Below are 23,835 nucleotides of genomic sequence, written 5' to 3'. Positions count from 1 at the left end.
CAAAAATCCTGTTTTATTACATAATCATGAGAAAAGAACATAGTTGTGCACAAAATTAACTTAAAAAGCACGTATTACATGCTAGGACATGATAAAAACAATGGTGAGGTGAGGGGGCACAGTATGCCACATAGCCAGTACAATGAATCAATAGAATAAGGTCAATAAGTTATTAAATAACCACACTTGTCATTGACAAAGCTGTCCACAATAATTCATACAGTTTAGAATATATATATATATATATATATATATATATATATATATATATATATACACAATGAAAAGTGCATAGTGCTCAATTACCAATGCGATGAATAAACATAGACAGCATTAGCCAAAAGACAATTGAAGTCAGTGGATGGTGATATCATATAAAAATACTGACCAGATGGCACACACCGTCCCCTCACTGCACTCCAACGCACGTTTCGCTATCGCTCCCTGATGAAGCTGTAGCGAAACGCGCGTTGGAGTGCAGTGAGGGGGCGGTGTGTGCCATCTGGTCAGTATTTTTACATGATATCACCATCCACTGATTTCAATTGTCTTTTGGCTAATGCTGCCCATGTTTATTCATCGCATTGGTAATGTTATATATTGAGCACTACGCACTTTTCATTATGTGTATGTATATATATATATAACTTATTGACCTTATTCTATTGATTCATTGTACTGGCTATGTGGCATACTGTGCCCCCTCACCTCACCATTGTTTTTATCATGTCCTAGCATGTAATACATGCTTTTCAAATGAATTTTGTGCACAACTATGTTATTTTCTCATGATTATGTAATAAAATGTATTTAATTGTTATCTGGTTTTCCTGTGGATACTTTTTTTTTTTAGCTTTTTTTTTGTTTTTTTCCCCTTCTATATATGTATAGGAGTCTGTAAATCGGGGTCCGGAGACTCGTGGCTGGTCCAGACAGAAGTGTCCATACTCAGAACGTGAATGCCGGATATGTGAAACTGTCTAAGTTGTAAGAAGATCCTATATAAAACCTCCTTAAAAAGGCATTCCCATGTTCTGATAGGATGGCCAATAAATGTCTCGTAGATGTGGGTCCCACTTATCTCTAGAATGAGGGTTCCTGGCCACGTCCTGCCTATTCTAGTTCCAGAACTCCCATAGAAGTAAATGGGAGTCGGTGAACAGTATAGCCCAGTGACTCCCACTATAACCAATGATCCCCAGTAATGCCCAGTGACCCCCCAGTATAGCACAGTGACGTCCATTATGTAAACTGTTCATGACATGATCACGTAGGTCCAGTTATCATATCTATATCCCGGCTGGAGGGAGTGAACCGCCCCACTACCATCCTGTAGTTCGCTCCAAAAAATAAAGGCCCTTAACGGGTTTTCCTAAACATTGCTTTGGCCAAATAACTTGACCAGGTCCACACTTTTATTTTGCACTGCAATCACAGCTATGCCTGTGACTGCAATGCACTCCAGTGAGCTCAATATGCTTCTATGGGGAATACATAGTGACCCTCGCATATGATCCCCCTCACAATGTGTACGGCGCTGTACTGATCACACTGTAAATCTGGCCTCTGCGGGGGCTGCATGCAGCTGATCGTTGGGACGCCGGCTGTCAGACCCCACTGATCACATATTGATGACCTCTCCTTAGGATAGGCGATCGATATCTAATTTCACGCCACTGTAAGAGGCCATAGGTGCTCGTCACATGTGTGCTTTTCTCAGAATCGCTATTTGGAAGCCGTATGTACGACTTCTGCTATATCGTACCATAGAGCATTTACTAGATCCTACAAAAATTCACGGAGTATAAAGTCCAACCTCAAATTCTTTACATTTAAAAAAAAATGATTCTATCAAAATTGTAACCAAATAACACATACAGACCCAAATAACAAAGTACACGCAGAGCTCGTGTGCAAAGGACAAAAAAACCACAAAGAGTTAATCAGTGTACCCATATGTGTTTACTCTGCATATCTAATCAGGTGCTAATTCATCCAAAAAGTGCAAAAAGGGAATGCAGAGATTAAAAATGTTCTATCCTCCAGACAAACATGACTTTACTTTTTCGTTTGCGTCTGTATGTAGTATTTGGTTACAATTTTGATAATAAGTAGAATCATTTTTTTTAAAATATAAAGAATTTGTGGTTGGACTTTATACTCCGTGAATTGTTGTGGGATCTATGTTGCTGGAGTGTCCATAGTAATAATGGTGATGTCTCATTTATAGGCGATTCGCCTTATATTCCTGAATGATGTGTATCAGTGGAACCTGTTCATAAAGCCTTTACTGTATGCACTTGGTTTTATTTTAGGCTCATTATTACGAGTTGCGGCAGAATTATTCCGGCGCCTTGGAAGTCGTGAACCAAATCGTGGCCAACCATCCAAGCTTCACCCCGGCTCTCATTAAGAAAATGAGGCTCCAGCTCGCTCTGCAGGACTGGGAACAGACAGTGGAGACGGCTCTAAGGTCCAGTACGCAGCGCTCGCCCCACCAGCAGATCCTTACACATATTTGCAATTGTGTGGGCTGCTGGCATTTCAGTTGCTAGGAAAACCTAGAAGAAGCAATTATGGAAGTAAACGGCTGATTCTGACAATCTTCTGTAGCTTAAACGTTTTTTCTGAATCCTGAGTTGCATACAGTGGGGCAAAAAAGTATTTAGTCAGTCAGCAATAGTGCAAGTTCCACCACTTAAAAAGATGAGAGGCGTCTGTAATTTACATCATAGGTAGACCTCAACTATGGGAGACAAACTGAGAAAAAAAATCCAGAAAATCACATTGTCTGTTTTTTTATCATTTTTTTTGCATTTTATGGTGGAAAATAAGTATTTGGTCAGAAACAAACAATCAAGATTTCTGGCTCTCACAGACCTGTAACTTCTTCTTTAAGAGTCTCCTCTTTCCTCCACTCATTACCTGTAGTAATGGCACCTGTTTAAACTTGTTATCAGTATAAAAAGACACCTGTGCACACCCTCAAACAGTCTGACTCCAAACTCCACTATGGTGAAGACCAAAGAGCTGTCAAAGGACACCAGAAACAAAATTGTAGCCCTGCACCAGGCTGGAAGATTGAATCTGCAATAGCCAACCAGCTTGGAGTGAAGAAATCAACAGTGGGAGCAATAATTAGAAAATGGAAGACATACAAGACCACTGATAATCTCCCTCGATCTGGGGCTCCACGCAAAATTCCACCCCGTGGGGTCAGAATGATCACAAGAACGGTGAGCAAAAATCCCAGAACCACGCGGGGGGACCTAGTGAATGAACTGCAGAGAGCTGGGACCAATGTAACAAGGCCTACCATAAGTAACACACTACGCCACCATGGACTCAGATCCTGCAGTGCCAGACGTGTCCCACTGCTTAAGCCAGTACATGTCCGGGCCCGTCTGAAGTTTGCTAGAGAGCATTTGGATGATCCAGAGGAGTTTTGGGAGAATGTCCTATGGTCTGATGAAACCAAACTGGAACTGTTTGGTAGAAACACAACTTGTCGTGTTTGGAGGAAAAAGAATACTGAGTTGCATCCATCAAACACCATACCTACTGTAAAGCATGGTGGTGGAAACATCATGCTTTGGGGCTGTTTCTCTGCAAAGGGGCCAGGACGACTGATCCGGGTACATGAAAGAATGAATGGGGCCATGTATCGTGAGATTTTGAGTGCAAACCTCCTTCCATCAGCAAGGGCATTGAAGATGAAATGTGGCTGGGTCTTTCAACATGACAATGATCCAAAGCACACCGCCAGGGCAACGAAGGAGTGGCTTCGTAAGAAGCATTTCAAGGTCCTGGAGTGGCCTAGCCAGTCTCCAGATCTCAACCCTATAGAAAACCTTTGGAGGGAGTTGAAAGTCCGTGTTGCCAAGCGAAAAGCCAAAAACATCACTGCTCTAGAGGAGATCTGCATGGAGGAATGGGCCAACATACCAACAACAGTGTGTGGCAACCTTGTGAAGACTTACAGAAAACGTTTGACCTCTGTCATTGCCAACAAAGGATATATTACAAAGTATTGAGATGAAATTTTGTTTCTGACCAAATACTTATTTTCCACCATAATATGCAAATAAAATGTTAAAAAAAACAGACAATGTGATTTTCTGGATTTTTTTTTCTCAGTTTGTCTCCCATAGTTGAGGTCTACCTATGATGTAAATTACAGACGCCTCTCATCTTTTTAAGTGGTGGAACTTGCACTATTGCTGACTGACTAAATACTTTTTTGCCCCACTGTATATAAACCTTGCTATCCATTGTCACCATGTCCTTAGTGGCACTTGATCCTGGCAGTGTACCACATTTAAAGCGGATTTCTCACCAGAATTTACAATGCAAACTGCATACATTATTGTTAGATCTGAGACTGATGAGGCCGGTGTACTTCTTTTGTAAATTTACATCATCATAACCGTAAGTTTAACTCAATCTCCACCCACCTACCCTCAGTGTCCCTCCTCCCTGCTACTGCCGCTGAGATCTCACCCTGATCAGTAAAAGCTGCAGCTGTCAGTCAAGTCGGGTGGGTAGAGACTGAATTTAATTGGATTTATTTTCTCACTCTATTTCTGGACAAAAAAAACTTCTCATCTTTATATCCGGATTAGACGGCCATTTTGACATAGATTTTCACAAAAACTATATCAACCTCATCGGGTCTAAAAGATTTAGTCAACTGTTTCTCGACATGGGATGTAAAAGGACGTCCTATGTCAGCTGAGGTTGTACGGGCGGTCTCAGGAGCTGAGCCTGCTCTGTACGCTGTGTTTTTTTCAGCCATCACTTGCTTCTTAAAGCAATGACTAGAGCACGCTCCAGTTGCTGCTGTTTCACTATTCAGATGTAGCTGTTCATCTCTGATAGATGGATGATCAGTTGGGTAGTCGGGGTAGCCAGAGGCCTAATAAGGAGCCTATCACCTCCATCTTGGTGCTGCTAATCAGAACAGCCTCTCACATCCTGGCAACTCTGACAAACGTCTGATTTTGCCAGTGGAAGCTGTGATCAGCCCAGGCATTTCTCTTGCATCGTCCACTGGGGCAATAAAGTTTTACATTGGAGCTATTCAGAATAGTTTTCCATGTGACACAAGGGTGGCCCGAGCCCGAGCAGGACCTGATTTACTTTGCGTTGATGAAAGATGCGTGACAATACTTGTCCACTAGGTGGCAGTGTTGTACGTGAGATCCGCTCCTTTATTCTCTATTGACTCCTTTTTATTCATATCAATAATGCAGACACTCCGATATATAGATCCAGCGTCATAGTGTATAAAGTATACAGGATAAAGGGGGCAGCACACTCTATACCTTCCTGGCTGATAATGTGCAAGTGTCATTATTCATCTCCCGCCTGCTAATATCAGTAGAACAATCCCATATAAATGATAGGATTTACCTGTCACTTTGACAGATGTAGCAGTGCTGAGAGTCAATGGGAATCTAATTACCCTGTGCTATTTTTAAGACCTCTGTGGGAGTAATCAGGATAATCCTTTACATTAATTGGACAGTTATGTTATGAAGAAGGTTGCAGCCATAGTGTTAGGGTGGGAAGATGGAGTAACGTAAAGCATTTTCCACTAAACAGTAATATTATGAATTTTAATTCTAATGCAAAGTTTTTCATTTAGTTACATCTTAAGGCTACTTTTACACATCTGGTTTTTTGCATCAGGCACGATCCGGCGAATTTTACAAAAAAATGATTTTTTTTTCCCTCCGGATCTGTTTTTTTCTCATAGAGTTGTATTAGCGCCGGATTGCGCCTGATGTCCCAACGTTTCATCCGTTTTTTGCCGGATCCGTCAAAAATTAGTTTTCCGATGGACGGACAAAACGTCCAGAGGAACGGCTGAAAACCGCGCAACGACAGATCCGGAAAAAAATGTATGAAACGCAAGGAGAAATGGCCGAATCAGGCGACCAGATCCAGTTTTTTCCAGAAATCATGTCTCTTTCTTTCTTTCTTTCTTTCTTTCTTTCTTCCTTTCTTTCTTTCTTTCTTTCTTTCTTTCTTTCTTTCTTTCTTTCTTTCTTTCTTTCTTTCTTTCTTTCTTTTCTTTCTTTCTTTCTTTTTCTTTCTTTCTTTCTTTTTTCTTTCTCTTTCTCTCTCTCTCTTTCTCTCTCTTTCTCTTTCTTTCTTTCTTTCTTTCTTTCTTTCTTTCTCTCTTTCTTTCTCTTTCTCTCTTTCTCTCTCTTTCTCTCTCTCTTTCTTTCTTTCTTTCTTTCTTTCTTTTTCTCTTTCTTTCTCTTTCTTTCTCTCTTTCTTTCTTTCTTTCTTTTTCTCTCTCTTTCTCTCTCTCTTTCTTTCTTTCTTTCTTTCTTTTTCTCTTTCTTTCTCTTTCTTTCTCTCTTTCTTTCTTTCTTTCTCTCTTTCTTTCTCTCTTTCTTTCTCTATTTCTTTCTCTCTCTCATTCCCCGTAACAGGATGTCCAAACTTTAGGCCCAGCAATGAAAAGCGGATCCAGCAAAACAAAAAAACGGAATTCGGCGCATCAGTTTTTCACAATTTGCACCGGATCCATTTTTTAGCAAAAAATAGCCGGATTATGCCTGAAGGCAAAAAATCTGATGTGTGAAAGTAGCCTAACTTGTATTCACTAAAGAAACTCCTTATCACCATTCCATAAGTTAGCTGATCACTTATATCATTTGGGTCCTACCGCTGGGACATGTATCCCCGTTAGAATGGAGCAGCACATGCCTGACCGCCCTCTCCCAGACTGTCAGCTCTATGCTCGGCTTTTTCTGGCAACCCCATAGAGAATAAATTGAGTGTCGGTTGGGTCCGACTTGCTGCTCCATTTTATAAAGGGGGTAAAAGGGCCTAGTTAGGGGTAGACTTCCCTGCTCTGCTGATCGGTGATGGTACAAGTTGTCAGACCCTCACCGAACAGTAAGTTATCACCCATCCTGTGGCTAAATTGCTTGTTGTAGTAAACTAGATCTTTGTGAAGCATTATCTGATTTGGCTCACAGGCCATTGCTTATTATTTGTTTTATTTTATCATAAAATGTAAGTGGATTGGTCACCGGATTTTAACAGTGCAAACTGCACACATTTATTCAATAGAGCTTAAACCAGATGAGACTGGTGTACTTACTTTGAGAACCTTTGTCTGAATACTTATACAATCCTTTTTGAAAGTCTAAACTCAATCTCTGCCCACCTGGTCTTGTTGACAGATCCTCAGTGTCCCTCCTCCCTGTTGTCGCCGAATTCTTACACTGCTCAGTACAAGCTGCAGCTGTCAGTGAGGCTGGGTACGCAGAGACAGAAAACACTTGGAATCATGAGCTTTCTTTGTGGCTCAGCTCATACTCTTGATTTTGTGCTTGGGACCATGCAGCCATTCTGACGTGGATTTTCAGTAAGTAAATACATCAGCCTTATCAGGGCTAAACTTAAATAACGTGTGCAGTTTATATTGTGAAATCTGCTGACAGATCTGTTTACTGTTCACCGCTGCCTTCATCTGGTCACGTGCAAATTCTTCCAATATATCTGACTCTGTACATGGATAGTAAAAAATCATAAATACTATTCCCAGATAGATAACTCCTAAAAATCTGACGTTTTTCTTTTTACTCCCATAGGTTACTACACAAGGACAGCCATAACCTGGAAGCCATCAGGATGCTGGGGATTAATTACTTGTGCAGAGAAGGAAATGTTCATGAGGTAAGAGAAGAAACCAGTCCACAACTTTCCTCATGTCCGTGCTCAGACCGGCCGGCTGTATAGTGGCGGCTCTTTCCTTTAAATTCAACTTTTTTTTGCTAGAGCCAGATATATATTCAAGAGCCACAATAAAATTGAAAATCCTGATTTTGTGTCATTTGTATTTAAAAAAAAACAAACAAAACAAAAAAATCTAGTTTAATGGAATTGCTGTGTTTTAAAAGAAATCTTGCAATTTTCACATTCGCCTCTAAACCTGAAACCAGACTCATCCTTCCAGTTCTGTAACAGTTCACAGCAGTCTCATTATCATCACAGACAGGATTACCATGACAAGTAGCACCTTGGTGGAAAATAAAGAACTCAGAACCCAGTATTTAAATAGGTGTTGTTACAGCTCACCTCCTCCCCCTCCCTTCACGGTGACCTTTGCCTAGGTCAGAGCATGCTTAGAAAGCTCTCCTATACTAGTCAATAGGGTCAGTCAGTCTATTGCTGCGTATGTCTCTGTGGCTGCTGATAAGAAAGGAAAGACTAGTCTAATATTAGGCCACATGGTGGGGGAAAATTACAAGATTTCCATTTTTTGTTTTGTTTATTATACATAGTAATTTAAAAGCAAGTTTTTTAAAGGACATTTAAGATTAAAGTCTGATTTAAACAGATTTGAGCTTCAAACTCTTAACCCCTTACCGGCATCGGACGTACTATACCGTCCGATGCCGGCTCCCCTGCTTTGATGCAGGGCTCCGCGGTGAGCCCGCACCAAAGCCGGGACATGTCAGCTGTTTTGAACAGCTGACATGTGCCCGTAATAGGCGCGGGCAGAATCGCGATCTGCCCGCACCTATTAACTAGTTAAATGCCGCTGTCAAACGCAGACAGCGGCATTTAACTACCGCTTCCGGCCGGGCGGCCGGAAATGACGTCATCGCCGACCCCCGTCACATGTCCGGGGGTCGGCGATGCGTCTCCATTGTAGCCATAGAGGTCCTTGAGACCTCTATGGTTACTGATTGCCCGTCGCTGTGAGCGCCACCCTGTGGTCGGCGCTCACAGCACACGTGCAATTCTGCTACATAGCAGCGATCAGCAGATCGCTGCTATGTAGCAGAGCCGATCGTGCTGTCCCTGCTTCTAGCCTCCCATGGAGGCTATTGAAGCATGGCAAAAGTTAAAAAAAAAAGTTTAAAAAAATGTGAAAAAAATAAAAAAAACATAAAAGTTTAAATCACCCCCCTTTCGCCCCAATCAAAATAAATCAATAAAAAAAATATCAAATCTACGCATATTTGGTATCGCCGCGCTCAGAATTGCCCGATCTATCAAATAAAAAAAAGTATTAACCTGATCGCTAAACAGCGTAGCGGGAAAAAAACTCGAAACGCCAGAATTACGTTTTTTTGGTTGCCGCGACATTGCATTAAAATGCAATAACGGGCGATCAAAAGAACGTATCTGCACCGAAATGCAATCATTAAAAACGTCATCTCGGCACGCAAAAAATAAGCCCTCAACCGACCCCAGATCACGAAAAATGGAGACGCTACGAGTATCGGAAAATGGCGCAATTTTTTTTTTTTTTTTTTTTAGCAAAGTTTGGAATTTTTTTTCACCACTTAGATAAAAAATAACCTAGTCATGTTTGGTGTCTATGAACTCGTAATAACCTGGAGAATCATAATGGCAGGTCATTTTTAGCATTTAGTGAACCTAGCAAAAAAGCCAAACAAAAAACCAATGTGGGATTGCACTTTTTTTGCAATTTCACCGCACTTGGAATTTTTTTCCCGTTTTCTAGTACACGACATGCTAAAACCAATGATGTCGTTCAAAAGTACAACTCGTCCCGCAAAAAATAAGCCCTCACATGGCCAAATTGACGGAAAAATAAAAAAGTTATGGCTCTGGGAAGGAGGGGAGCGAAAAACGAACACGGAAAAACGAAAAATCCCCTGGTCATGAAGGGGTTAATGTTCTGGGCTGTGGGGGTTTAGGGTCACAGTTTATTCATAGCCCGGGTCCGTGGTTCTTAGCTGTTGGTTCTGTTCTGTATTTTTTTCTCCGCCAGCACCTCACTGACTCCCTCTTACCCATCTGTTATCTCTCAATACCCCCTGTTACTCCCCATCGCCGCATGTTGCCCCATTATTTCCTACCATCCCATGTCGCCTCTGGTCATCTCCTATGACCCATCTTACCCTCTGACATCTCTTTCTCTTACACTCACTCTGGCAGGAGCAGAGAGCTAGAGCTTTGGTAATGTTGTGCAGAGAGCAGCTCACAGGGACGCACCAATAGGGATCAGCATCAGTAGGGATCGGCCGGATTATTCATTAATAAGACCACTGAGGAAGACCCCTCTGTTACCGCTGTAGGGGCAGCGCCGCACACATCGCACAGAGCATTGCTGCTCACGACATTAGTAGCCGAACACGTCAGCCGTCGTGTTACCAATGGGAATAGGTTCTAAGTAGGTAAAGGATCAACATCTCTTAGGGCAGAGAATATTCGTAGAGGAATAAAGAACACAAACCACAACCAGAGCTTTGGTATAAAAATATATATCTCTTATTTACAATATTTACAATATATACAAAATATAAAAATATATATATATATATATATTATTTACAGTATTTACAATATTTACACTGTGTACAAAATATAAAAATATATATCGATTATTTACAATATTTACACTATGTACAAAATATAAAAATATATAATTTATAATATTTAAACTATGTACAAAATATATATAATTTTTTCTTCCGACGGACCGCTTTTTCCGACCGCGCATGCGCGGCCGGAACTCCGCCCCCACCTCCCCGCACCTTACAATGGGGCAGCGGATGCTCCGGAAAAATGCATCCGCTGCACCCATTGTGCAAAGCGTTAAACGCTAGCGTCGGAATCTCTCCCCGACGCATTGCGACGGGGAGATTCCGACGCTAGTGTGAAAGAAGCCTTACAGAGCACTGTTCACGCTATTACCAAAAAATGGACAGAGTGTGACTCATCTGTAAGCCTACCAAGACATGGCCATCTTTCTAAAGTGACATCCTAATGAAGGATAGCACTAATTAAACAGCCAAAAGGCCTGTGGTCACTCGGGGGGAGGTGCAGAAATCCACAGCTTAGCACAGGGCAACGGTTATTCATATAGTCCACAAATCTGGCCTTTATGGAAGAGTGGCAAGCTAAAAGCCATTTTTTTATAGCAAACCGTAAGAGATGTCCTGTTTGCAGGTTGCAAATAGCCATGTATGTAGGTGACATTGTTAGTGTGTGGAAGAAGGTGCTCTGGTCACATGAGACCAGAGTAGAACTATTTGGGCTAAATTAAGATTGTTGTGTGTGGAGGAAAACTAATACTGCACATCACCCTGAAAACACCAAGTACACCGTCAAACATGGTGGTGTCCGCATCATGCTTTGGGGATGCTTTTCTTCAGACTGGAAAGCTGGTCAAAGTTAATGGAAAGAATAACGGAGCTAAGTACAAGGCAATCCTGGAGGAAAACCTGTTAGATACTTCCCTTAACGTACTGCCAGAGCTACATTGGAATAGTTTAGATTAAAGCATATTCATGTGTGTGAATGGCCCGGTCACAGTCCAGACCGAAATCCCACTGTAACAAGTCTAGAAAACTGCTGTTCACATTAGCTCTCCATCCAATCTCACTGACCTAGAACGGGTTTGCCAAGAAGAGTGGACACAAATGTCAGCCTCCAGATACGACAGCTGGTAGAGTCATACCCAAAGGTTTCCTGCTACTTTGTGTTGCTAAATCAGATAAAATCCATGTAAGTTTGTGGGTGTGACGTGAAAAAACTGTGGAACAGTTCGCAGGGCATGAATACGTTATCAAGTCACTGAATCTAAGGACCCAGTTCCTTTTAAAGAAATTTTATTGCACAGTTATTTATGTCTTAATTTTTCACTTACGTGTTTTTCTAGCTACATATTCCTTATAGCTGGCCTCTTTTTTGGGTCTGGCAGATCTTCTTTCGGTCATTATTGCGGATAATAATCTCGATATCACAGAAAGTGGATATGAAATGTCGCGTTTTCACTGTGTCAGTAAAACTGCTGGCGGAATGTTCGGTTGCCATAGAGATAGAATGTTTGGATTGTGACGTCATGCGGCAGTTGGTGACGCCATCGCTCACTGGTCAGAACCACTTACTGCAGGGGCGTATTCACCTCTTATATAAAGCGCACCTGTCTTCTAAATACTGTTTTCGGATGCAGTCACATATAGTAATGACATCATGTATCATTTGAAGAAGAATATATTGAGTTTCACATGTTTTTTCATCAAAATTATAAATAATTAAACATCTAGAAGGCACCACCCTCCACCTATAATATAAAATATGGTATCTTCCACTACATTTTGACAGCTGATTGGACAGTCATTTCACTGTCATGGCAAAATGGAGCGCGATTATTTAAAGCCCTCCCCTGAAGTTACCGCCACCCCATAGACTCATCATAGAGAGACTCTTTTATTCTAATTTACCTTATTAAACATTGATTGCGAATCATGACACCAATAGAAAGTGGTCTGAGAGGCTATTTATTATAGTCTGATACAAATGTATCACCATAAGCTGTGCCACAACACAAGATGAAGTATCAGAATGTGTAACGTGGTATTTTTACATAGGACTGCTAAGCTATATTAACTCTTTGGTTATCATTATACAAAAAAGTCATTTGACTGTCATAGCAACATGGAGGGCGATTAATTAAGGCCCTTCCCCCATAGACTCATCATAGGGATACACTTTAATTCTAGGTTATTTTATTAAAAACGTTAAACATAACGCCGATTAAAAGTGTTTTGCGAGGCTCTTTATTGTTTTTTTTAAATAAATGTAACAGATCAGCTTGTTTTGTGGCACAGCTGATGGTGATAAAATATCAGAATGTGTTGTTTGAAATTTTTTATAGGACTGCAGATTTATATTAACTCATTGATTATCATTGTACACACAAGAAGCAATTAAAGGGGGTCCTATGAAAGAGTAAGCGGCTCGCAACCAGTACAGGTTCAGATCCCCCTTTCATCATTGCCTTCTGATAGCGGCCGCAGTTCGCGACACTGATACACCAAGACATGTGAGCGGCCTGAGAGAGGAGGAAAGGATCCTGTCTTCAATGCATCACAGAATAGATCAAGATCACTGCTGACAAGGGTCCAGTTCAGCCCCCTCATTTGCAAATTAACTTTAAATTTCCCATTATTGCTGGTCTTCTGTAACTGTGGAAAGGTACACAGAGTTTTTCTAGACTGCAATGTGCACACGTACTTGACATCTGTTTGTGGTGTTCACATTTTCTGATTTGCTGTTTTATCTCTAGGCCACGACTAAGCTGGGAGATTTAATCAACGCTTTGGACCGGTTTGAGCCGCACAACGCGCATCTGTATTATAGCATGTCATTGGCCTTTTGTAGAATGGTAAGCGCTGCACTTCACATTTGTCATGTTTCCACATTTTCCAGTCCCCTAATATACTGTTTAGCGTGGAGCAAGCAATGAAGAGTTGGAATCTGAATAGACCTATGAAATGCTGTAAGTTGAGGGGTCGATCATCCACACGTAAGGCCAATTAGGCACAATGAGTCAAGGAATTTACTGCAGTTTTGCACTGGGTAAATCAACCACATGTGCAGCTATCTTAAGGCTATGTGCACACGTTGCAGATTATTTGCGTTTTTTTAGCGTTTTTGCGCCATAAAAACGCTATAAAACCGCAAATAATCTGCATACATTAAGCATCCCATCATTTATAATGGAATCCGCAATTTCTGTGCACATGATGTGCGTTTTTCCGCATGAAAAACGCATTGCGGAAAAATAATGAACCTTTTCATTAATTTTGCGTTTTTTTCGCGGATTTCCCACTGTCTAATGCATTGGGAAATGTCCGGGAAAAAACGCGCAAAAAACGCGTCAAAAACGCGCAAAAAAACGCATGCGGATTTCATGCGGAAATCTGGCAGAAATGTCTGGATTTCCACAGGAATTTTCTGCATGAATTCCTGAACGTGTGCACATAGCCTAAAACTGCATAACACCGTGCACTGTTACCCTGACATTACAGATAAGAGAACCATACTATAGGAGGAGGACCCAAGTGCAGGTGCTCTAGCTGCAGTTGTTGGGTTGGAAAATCTGCTGCTCACCTGCATGAACATCCTGGATTGGTAAAAACTTTGATTTTAGACATTGTCTGAAATTGCAGCCAAGTCTCATTAAAGGGGTAACCAGGCTCCGCTCATTTCTGTATCGGGAGGTGAGCTGGGCCCTTGATATCTGCTAGGTCGCAGGTACGAGCTGCGGGTAAGCAGAACAGTTAAACAATATCTGACATGTATTTATGAGACTCGTAGATGTCCATACGTGTAGCATCACAAACAATTCGGAGAGTGCGTAGAGCCAGATTACTTATTTAATTTAAAGAATCAGCACCACTCTGTTTATTACCGCAGCTCAGCCCTGTTTGCTTCAGTAGTCACGATGCATGGGAAAGGTCTTTGTTGTGCCTGGTACAACTAGGAAGAACGTGTGCCGGTACAACTAGGAGGGACATGTGCCTGTACGACTAGGAGGGACATGTTCCGGTATAACTAGGATGGACGTGTGTCGGTACAACTAGGAAAAACGTGTGCCGGTACGACTAGGAGGGACATGTTCCGGTAAAATTAGAAGGGACATGTGCCGTTACAACTAGGATGAATGTGTGCCGGTACAACTAGAAGGGACATGTTCCGGTATAACTAGAAGGGACATGTGCCTATACAACTAGAAGGGATATGTGCCGGTGCAACTAGGAAGAACATGTGCCTGTACAACTAGGAAGGACGTGTGCCAGTACAACTAGGTAGTAAGTGTGCTGGTACATCTAGGAGGAACGTGTGATGGTACAACTAGTAGGGACGTGTCGGTACAACTAGGAAGGACGTGTGCTGGTGCAATTACGAGGGACGTGTGCTGGTGCAACTATGAGGGACGTGTGTCTGTGCAACTAGGAGGGATGTGTGCCGGTGCAGCTAAGAGGGACGTGTGCAGGTGCAACAAGGAGTGTCGTGTGATCTTGCGACTGGGAGTGACGTGTACCGTTACAATTAGGAGGAACGTGTGTCGGTGCAACTAGGAGGGATGTATGCCTGTGCAACTAGGAGGGACGTGTGCCGCTGCAACTAGGAGGGAGGTGTGCCGCTGCAACTAGGAGGGAGGTGTGCCGCTGCAACTAGGAGGGAGGTGTGTCGGTGCAACTAGGAGGGAGGTGTGTCAATTCAACTAGGAGGGAGGTGTGTCGGTGCAACTAGGAGGAAGGAGTGCCAGTGCAACGAGGAGGGATGTATGCCGGTGCAACTAGGAGGGACGAATGCCAGTGCAACTAGGAGGGATGTATGCCGCTGCAACTAGGAGGGAGGTGTGCCGCTGCAACTAGGAGGGAGGTGTGTCGGTGCAACTAGGAGGGAGGTGTGTCGGTGCAACTAGGAGGGAGGTGTGTCGGTGCAACTAGGAGGGAGGTGTGTGGGTGCAACTAGGAGGGAGGTGTGCCAGTGCAACCAGGAGGGATGTGTGCCGGTGCAACTAGGAGGGACGTATGCCAGTGCAACTAGGAGGGATGTATGCCGGTGCAACTAGGAGGGACGTGTGCCGGTGCAACTAGGAGGGACCTGTGTCAGAATAAGGCCACGTTCACATACGTTCAGTATTTGGTCAGTATTTTCCATCAGTATTTGTCAGCGAAAACCAGGAGTGGAACAATCAGAGGAAAAGTATAATAGAAACATATGCACCACTTCTGTATTTATCACCCTCTCCTGGTTTTGGCTTGCAAATACTGATGTAAAATACTGAACGTGTGAATGTAGCCTTAGACTGATAAACCAGAAAGAGTTATAAACGTATTGTCAATTAACTCATTCTGTAGCCAGCAATAAACACTGAGACTGTAGAAAACAAATGATAATTTTGTTTTATAAAACCCAATTGCAAAAATGATTTTTGAGCCCCAAGTACATGATTAAAGTAAAAAAAAGAAAGAAAGGAAATTGTCCACATGAAGTGGCTATCCCAGTATTAAAATGCTCCAAAAACATGTATTCCTTATCTGTATGTCTTGCTGGAATTGTGTGCTTTAATGTTCATTGGATGTGACAGGAGATGCCGCTCATAATATCTACTGCAATTAAGTGGAAATCTGAACCCCCCTTCATTTGTTTAATATAATTCTGCTCTAGTGTGAACGTAACCAACTCATCCTTCAGCAAACCCAAACCTTGGTGGAACGTGCGGTTAATTTGGATCCTCAAGACGCTACAATGGCCACAGAGCTTGGCTACCAACTTGTTCTGCAAGGGCGGGTTAAAGAAGCTTTAAAGTGGTACAAAGCGGCAATGAGTCTGGATGAGTCGAGTGTCTCCGCACTAACGGGTGAGAAGGCATATTAATGGGGGTGATCTAGAATAATTCTTATCTTCACACTCATCATTCTATGACCACCTAGGTTTTGGTGTCCTCTCAATTTCCCAAAACTGTTAAAGCGATTGAAACAACATTGTTCTATATGTATGGAGATTTATCAACGTATTTCACAAAACGGTTATAAAACCACAAAACGGTTATAAAACCATGCAGAGATAATGTAGCGTCTCGCACAGACTAAGAAGTTATCTGAAGAGAGTTGGATTTAGCAATGAGATGAGTCCAATTCCAAGGGGTTACCCGATTCCCAAAACAGGTTATATTTTCCTCCATCGTTCTTCTCCTGGGTAATGTTGTTCTGCTTGGCCTTAATATCATCCTGAAACAAATATAGAATGCACAGGCCAAAAAGCCCAACAATATTGAAGTACCACAATACATATATTTTATTCTTAGAAAAAATCTATTAAAAGCAGCGCATAAGACATCATGTAAAGCCAAACTTGAGTTTCACCACTGCGGCTTCTTCTGGGGTGTGGCAATCTTTGAACGCCGCATTATATTTATTCCAATTATCCGCGTCCGCCCCAAACACATTAGAAAAAGATTTTTCTGTATTTAAAAAAAAAATCACTAAATGACATCTGACATTATTCTGTCTAAACACAAACACGTGATGATTGTCATTATTCATTGATATATATTTTTTCCAGTCTTATATATATGATTATAGCCATGGGAGATTTGGCTTATGTGAAAGCAAATCTCATGGACAAAAAAAATGATCGAGTAAAATAAAATTTGCATAATTACCGTAAGTCATGAAAATAAGAAAAATCTTAACTCAATGATATGAGAGAAGAAAGAAGTGACAAAAATACAAAATGGAATTGTGTTTTATTTCAACTGACAGCTGAATACAGTACATGCGGCCTGATCCACGGGTGCATTTGACTCGGAAACTTACTTTTAGGCTATGTGCACACGTTCAGGAATGTCTGCAGAGTTTTCCTGAACAAAACCGGACTTTTTCTTCAGGAAATCCGCTCGCGTTTTTTGTGCTTTTTTTTTTGGCAGATTTTTTGCGTTTTTTTTCCCAGAGCTTCCCAATGCAATAATATAGCGGCAAAAACGCAAAAAAAATCAGCAAACATACTTTTTACCGCGATAATTTTTTTTGAAAAAAACGCAGCATGTGCACAAAAATTGCGGAATGCATTAAAAATGATGGGATGCTTATGTAAGCTTTTTTTTTTTAGCGTTTTTTTTCCCCTCGGAAAGTGGCATAAAAAACATGTAAAAAGCGTGAAAAATCCTGAACGTGTGCACATAGCCTAAAAGTTGCTGGGATTCAAGCTACATGGGAAAGTAGTCAGAGAGACAGGTCCCCGGCAGCTTCTTCCCGCCCGCTGTCAGTCACGGACTGGTCTCCCTTTGCTTGTGTGTTTTGGGAGAGACCTGCGATCACTGACACCGGTGGGGAGAAGCCCCTAGAACCCACCAGTCTGATTAGTCTCCTGTGCCGCCTGTTCTCCAGCGACTTTCATATCATGTATTTCTATGAAACACTGCAATGTTTCCTTCCTGGCTGAAATCAGCTGGTTTCTGATACTTGCTACCCATGGACGGGCAGTGCGCTTCCGCTGTCAGGTTCCCTTTAAACAGAAACATTCTCTTGCTTTAAACTGGATCTTGCTTTTGGAGCAATTACTTTTTGGAGAAGTTGGATCAGAAAATGTCCCGTTGATAAGTCCATTTTTATTGTAACGCAAAACGTTCCAGAAAACAAACTAAAAAAAGACCACTGGAGACGCCTCATGGGTGGGTGGTCGCTGGACTGCCAACTTCATGTGTAGATTGTTATTTTCCAAGAACATTCTAAGAGCCGCAAACCCAACGAAAGCTTTAAATGGATGTGTCCTGGAGATATTTTCCAGTTCCGGAAGTTCTGGGGATCTTAATTGAGCTTAGGAAAGAGGTGATTTACACAAGCACAAAACCTAAACAGCTGCTAATAATAAATTGCATGTATTAATTTATCAGCATATTTAGCCAGCAATATCGTAGTAATACCTTGCTATTTCCTTGCCTTTATTCTTCCCTAGTCCCCAGCTAGTTTTGTGGACACTGCAGACCATCAGTGGCTGTAACTGTGCCCCCATTAGTGTCAAGATGCCACTGCTACAGCCAGTGGTTTGTTGTGGTGGACACATATCGTACAGGGAAGCATTGGCATAGAAGCAACAGGACAATAGTAAGGAAGCCCTCCTGTTCTTATTTTATACCATTTTAAGCTGTTTGCAAACATGTTATGGGGTTTTAAAACCCAAACCATTCCCTCCTGATCTGAGTCTACAGGGACAGTTTATGTAAGGAATGGCGGAAAAGTGCAGTTCTCCGATGGCATCAGTCCTTAGCTTGTCCTTCTACCTAGGATTCAATATGACCAGTATATCTGTAAACAATGCAACCTGGGAGATGACTGCATTAAAGGAAGTTTCCCAAGTTTAAAAGTTATCCCCCATTCAAAAGATAGGAGATAACTTTCCAATCAGTGGGGGATCTGACCTCGGAGACCTCCACTGACCCTGAGAATCTGACGATCGATTGGGGTGGGGTTGGAGCATACACCTCCACCCATTCTTTATAAAGTGTTTGCTATCTCCAGCAGTCCCATAGTGAATAGATGGAGCAGAGGTACGCAGTCAGATCTTCAGAGACCCATTTTCAGTATCAGTGGGGGTCCTATAAATTGAGAAGGGGATAGCTTAAAAAAATGGAAACCCAACAAGTAACATATTAGATATTTGGGAACCAAATCTTGCACTGCATGGAAATCATGCTCTGCACTATCTGCAATCTCTGCTCGAGCTGTTTGCTTCTTTCTTCATTTCACTAAGGAGTCGGTTTATCCACAGAAATGTCACTTTCTTCAAAAGAGAAACAACAACCAGCCCTCTCCAAGAGTCCAGTAGTAGCTGAATGAAAGGGAACCTGTCCCATTATCTGTGCTCAGCTCAGTGTAGAGAAGAAGCTGAGCAGAATGATATAGCGGTTGCTTGGAAGATATTCAGTGTCACTTGTACCTACATTGTAGTGGGAAAAGTTCCTATAAAACTTATATTTTATTTACTGATGTTTGTTTACATGAGTCCAGTGGGCGGTCCTACTCAGTGATTGACAGCTGTCTATTCAAGGACAGTAATACCGGGAATAGAGAAAAGATGGGTGGATCAACCTCCAGTTTACAAAGAAGAGATAGGGAGCTTATTCCACTGGAGCAGACTGTCAATCACCAAATAGCGCTGCCCACTGGACTCATATGCAACCAAACAGGTGTTTCAATGAATAAAATACATGTTTTATAGCAACTTTTCCCAGTATTATGTATATCAGTGTGATAACTTCTCCCTCTCTATAGCATCCCGCCTGCAGATCAGCCATTTTGTAATATTTTGTCAGAAACTGACCTGTTTTGCCACGTTTCGTAGGTATTATCAGATGTCAGATACTGGAGGGACAGCTACAAGATGCCGACCAGCAGCTGGAATTTCTAATGGAGATTCAGCAGTCTATTGGAAAATCTGGGGTGAGTCAGAAAACTCCTGCAATGCTCCGTCATATATGTGATCTGAAAACACTACCTTTTTTTGGGGAGGGGGGTAGTTAAGCTACATTTTAAGATATTTATAAATTATCGAATATAAAACTAAACTAAAGCTGGCCATACACATTTCAGAGCAGTCAGGTGAATGATCCTTCAGCCTCCACTGTCTTTCCCCATTGCCTATCTATGCCTGTTCTGCTAAATGTAAAGTCTTTTCTTTTTCAGGAATTGTCTTACCTACGAGCTGTTTTGGCTATGAAGAAGCAGAAAAACCAAGACGAGGTTATCCATTTGTTAAATGACGTCCTGGACAATCACTTCTCCTCTTTGCAAGGATTGCCTCTTAGTATCCAGTACTTTGAGATGTTGAACCCAGATTTCTTGCTTGAAATAATAAGGGAATATTTAAACTTTTGTCCCAACCAGGTAAAGTGAATCTGTCATTGGAAGAAGATGTAATTTTGGTAAAATAAATTATTTTTTGATCTTTGGCATATTGTTCAACCCTCAATAGTTTCAATTTGAACTTTTGTGGTCTCCATTGCATGACATCCGGCCCCTCGCCCCCGGTGTATAACATCCGGCCCCTCGCCCCCGGTGTATAACATCTGGCCCCTCGCCCCCGTTGTATAACATCCGGCCCCCGGTGTATAACATCTGGCCCCTCGCCCCCGGTGTATAACATCTGGCCCCTCGCCCCCGGTGTATAACATCTGGCCCCTCGCCCCCGTTGTATAACATCCGGCCCCCGGTGTATAACATCTGGCCCCTCGCCCCCGGTGTATAACATCTGGCCCCTCGCCCCCGGTGTATAACATCTGGCCCCCGGTGTATAACATCTGGCCCCCGGTGTATAACATCTGGCCCCTCGCCCCCGGTGTATAACATCCGGCCCCTCGCCCCCGGTGTATAACATCCAGCCCCTCGCCCTCGGTGTATAACATCCAGCCCCCGGTGTATAACATCTGGCCCCTCGCCCCCGGTGTATAACATCTGGCCCCTCGCCCCCGGTGTATAACATCCGGCCCCTCGCCCCCGGTGTATAACATCCGGCCCCCGGTGTATAACATCTGGCCCCTCGCCCCCGGTGTATAACATCTGGCCCCTCGCCCCCGGTGTATAACATCCGGCCCCCGGTGTATAACATCTGGCCCCTCGCCCCCGGTGTATAACATCTGGCCCCTCGCCCCCGGTGTATAACATCCGGCCCCTCGCCCCCGGTGTATAACATCCGGCCCCTCGCCCCCGGTGTATAACATCCGGCCCCTCGCCCTCGGTGTATAACATCCAGCCCCCGGTGTATAACATCTGGCCCCTCGCCCCCGGTGTATAACATCCGGCCCCCGGTGTATAACATCTGGCCCCTCGCCCCCGGTGTATAACATCTGGCCCCTCGCCCCCGGTGTATAACATCCGGCCCCTCACCCCCGGTGTATAACATCCGGCCCCTCGCCCCCGGTGTATAACATCCAGCCCCTCGCCCCCGGTGTATAACATCCGGCCCCCGGTGTATAACATCTGGCCCCTCGCCCCCGGTGTATAACATCCAGCCCCTCGCCCCGGGTGTATAACATCCGGCCCCCGGTGTATAACATCTGGCCCCTCGCCCCCGGTGTATAACATCTGGCCCCTCGCCCCCGGTGTATAACATCTGGCCCCTCGCCCCCGGTGTATAACATCTGGCCCCTCGCCCCCGGTGTATAACATCCAGCCCCTCGCCCCCGGTGTATAACATCCGGCCCCCGGTGTATAACATCTGGCCCCTCGCCCCCGGTGTATAACATCTGGCCCCTCGCCCCCGGTGTATAACATCTGGCCCCTCGCCCCCGGTGTATAACATCCGGCCCCTCGCCCCGGTGTATAACATCCGGCCCCTCGCCCCCGGTGTATAACATCCGGCCCCTCGCCCCCGGTGTATAACATCCGGCCCCCGGTGTATAACATCTGGCTCCTCGCCCCCCGTGTATAACATCCGGCCCCTCGCCCCCCGTGTATAACATCCGGCCCCTCGCCCCCCGTGTATAACATCCGGCCCCTCGCCCCCGGTGTATAACATCCGGCCCCTCGCCCCCCGTGTATAACATCCGGCCCCTTGCCCCTGGTGTATAACATCCGGCCCCTCGCCCCCTTGTTATGTTCTCCTCCTTTACTAACATGACAGAATGACTAGTCCATTCAAGGCATTTCTTCCTTATTTCAATTGTGAGTGACATTATTAAAAAGTAGAAGCATTTAGAAATCACAGCAACACGGCCACAAATTGAAGCCAACATAATGTTATAGAGTGCGGTCACCGAGTGCTGAGGGGCAGATGGCCTAAAGTCAAAAAAGCTTTGCTGACTCTATAACTATAGTGTCTTCACCTACTTTTGGTATTAAGATCAGCTCAAACACTACGCCCCCCTCAGGGAGCTTCATAGTCGAGCAGCTGAATGATGCCGTACATCACCAAGCACAATATGTAAAACTACCTTCACTGGTTCCTAGAGCAGTGGTCACGTATAATCTGAAGTGACTGATTAATCTTTTCTATCTGGCATCTGATGCACAAGTCTGGGTTTAGCAAATTCCAAGACAATATTACCTGCATGGCTGCATTTTGCCAGCTGTAAAGTTTAGTGGAGAAGGGATGATGCTGTGCGGTCGTTTTTCAGGGCTCCGATTTGGCCCATTAGTTCCAGTGAAGGGAAATATTTATACTTTGGCACAAGACATTTTGGACAAGTGTGTCTTCCAACTTTGTGGGAACAGTTTGGGGAAGGACCTTTTCTGTTCTCCATCACTGTGCCCCAATGCACAAAAGCATCCCCATCCATCAACTGTATGGAGGAACTAAAGTGGAGATTGTGAGCCCGGCCTCTCCACCAACATCTGTGTCTGATTTCACAAATGCTTTTGTGGATGAATTGGCAAATATTTCTGCAGACATCTCAAAAATCTTGTAGACAGTCTTTCCAGAAAAGTGGAAGCTGTTATAGCTGTGAAGGGGGGACCATCTCCATATTAATGTATAAAAGATCCATAGATGTAGAATAGGAGGTCAGAACAGCTCCTGTAGGTGTGATGTGGATTAGGTCAGAACAGCTCCTGTATTCATGATATGGATTAGGAGGTCAGAACAGCTCCTGTAGGCGTGACGTGGAATAGGAGGTCGGAACAGCTTCTGTATTAGCGATGTGGAATAGGAGGAGGTCAGGACAGCTCCTGTAGGTGTGCGGTGGAATAGGAGGAGGTCAGAACAGCTCCTGTAGGCGTGATGTGGAACAGGGGGTCAGAACAGCTCCTGTATTAGTGATGTGGAACAGGGTGTCAGAACAGCTCCTGTAGGCGTGACGTGGAATAGGAGGTCAGAACAGCTCTTGTATTGTTAAGTGGAATAGGAGGAGGTCAGGACAGCTCCTGTATTAGTGATGTGGAATAGGAGGTCAGAACAGCTCCTGTAGGCGTGACGTGGAATAGGAGGTCAGAACAGCTCTTGTATTGTTAAGTGGAATAGTAGGTCAGAACAACTCCTGTATAAGTGATGTGGAATAGGAGGAGGTCAGAACAGCTCCCGTATTAGTGATGTGGAAAACGAGGTCAGAACAGCTCCTGTATGTGTTCCGTGGAATAGGAGGTCAGAACAGCTCTTGTATTGTTAAGTGGAATAGGAGGAGGTCAAAACAACTCCTGTATAAGTGATGTGGAATAGGAGGTCAGAACAGCTCCTGTATTGTGATGTGGAATAGGAGGAGGTCAGAACAGCTCCTGTATTAGTGATGTGGAATAGGAGGTCAGAACAGCTCCTGTATTAGTGATGTGGAATAGGAGGTCAGAACAGCTCCTGTATTGTGATGTGGAATAGGAGGAGGTCAGAACAGCTCCTGTATTTGTGATGTGGAATAGGAGGTCAGAACACCTCCTGTATTGTGATGTGGAATAGGAGGAGGTCAAAACAACTCCTGTATAAGTGATGTGGAATAGGAGGTCAGAACAGCTCCTGTATTGTGATGTGGAATAGGAGGAGGTCAGAACAGCTCCTGTATTAGTGATGTGGAATAGGAGGTCAGAACAGCTCCTGTATTAGTGATGTGGA

General features: G+C 43.5%; 1 protein-coding gene across 2 annotated transcripts in view; it reads left to right on the top strand.

Annotated features, from left to right (window-relative positions):
• Positions 1-23,835, top strand: part of TTC21B (tetratricopeptide repeat domain 21B) — a 117,566-nt gene that overhangs the window by 21,160 nt on the left and 72,571 nt on the right. For both annotated transcript variants that reach the window (XM_069733071.1, XM_069733072.1), the window contains exons 6-11: positions 2,316-2,473; positions 7,614-7,698; positions 13,073-13,171; positions 15,970-16,162; positions 19,645-19,742; positions 19,986-20,186. In XM_069733071.1, coding sequence (XP_069589172.1) covers positions 2,316-2,473; positions 7,614-7,698; positions 13,073-13,171; positions 15,970-16,162; positions 19,645-19,742; positions 19,986-20,186 — 834 coding nt within the window. The remainder of the gene's footprint in view (positions 1-2,315; positions 2,474-7,613; positions 7,699-13,072; positions 13,172-15,969; positions 16,163-19,644; positions 19,743-19,985; positions 20,187-23,835) is intronic.

The sequence above is a fragment of the Ranitomeya imitator genome, chromosome 7, assembly GCF_032444005.1.
Source record: "Ranitomeya imitator isolate aRanImi1 chromosome 7, aRanImi1.pri, whole genome shotgun sequence".
Classification (NCBI taxonomy): domain Eukaryota; kingdom Metazoa; phylum Chordata; class Amphibia; order Anura; family Dendrobatidae; genus Ranitomeya; species Ranitomeya imitator.
This window is presented reverse-complemented; position numbering and strand designations above follow the sequence as displayed.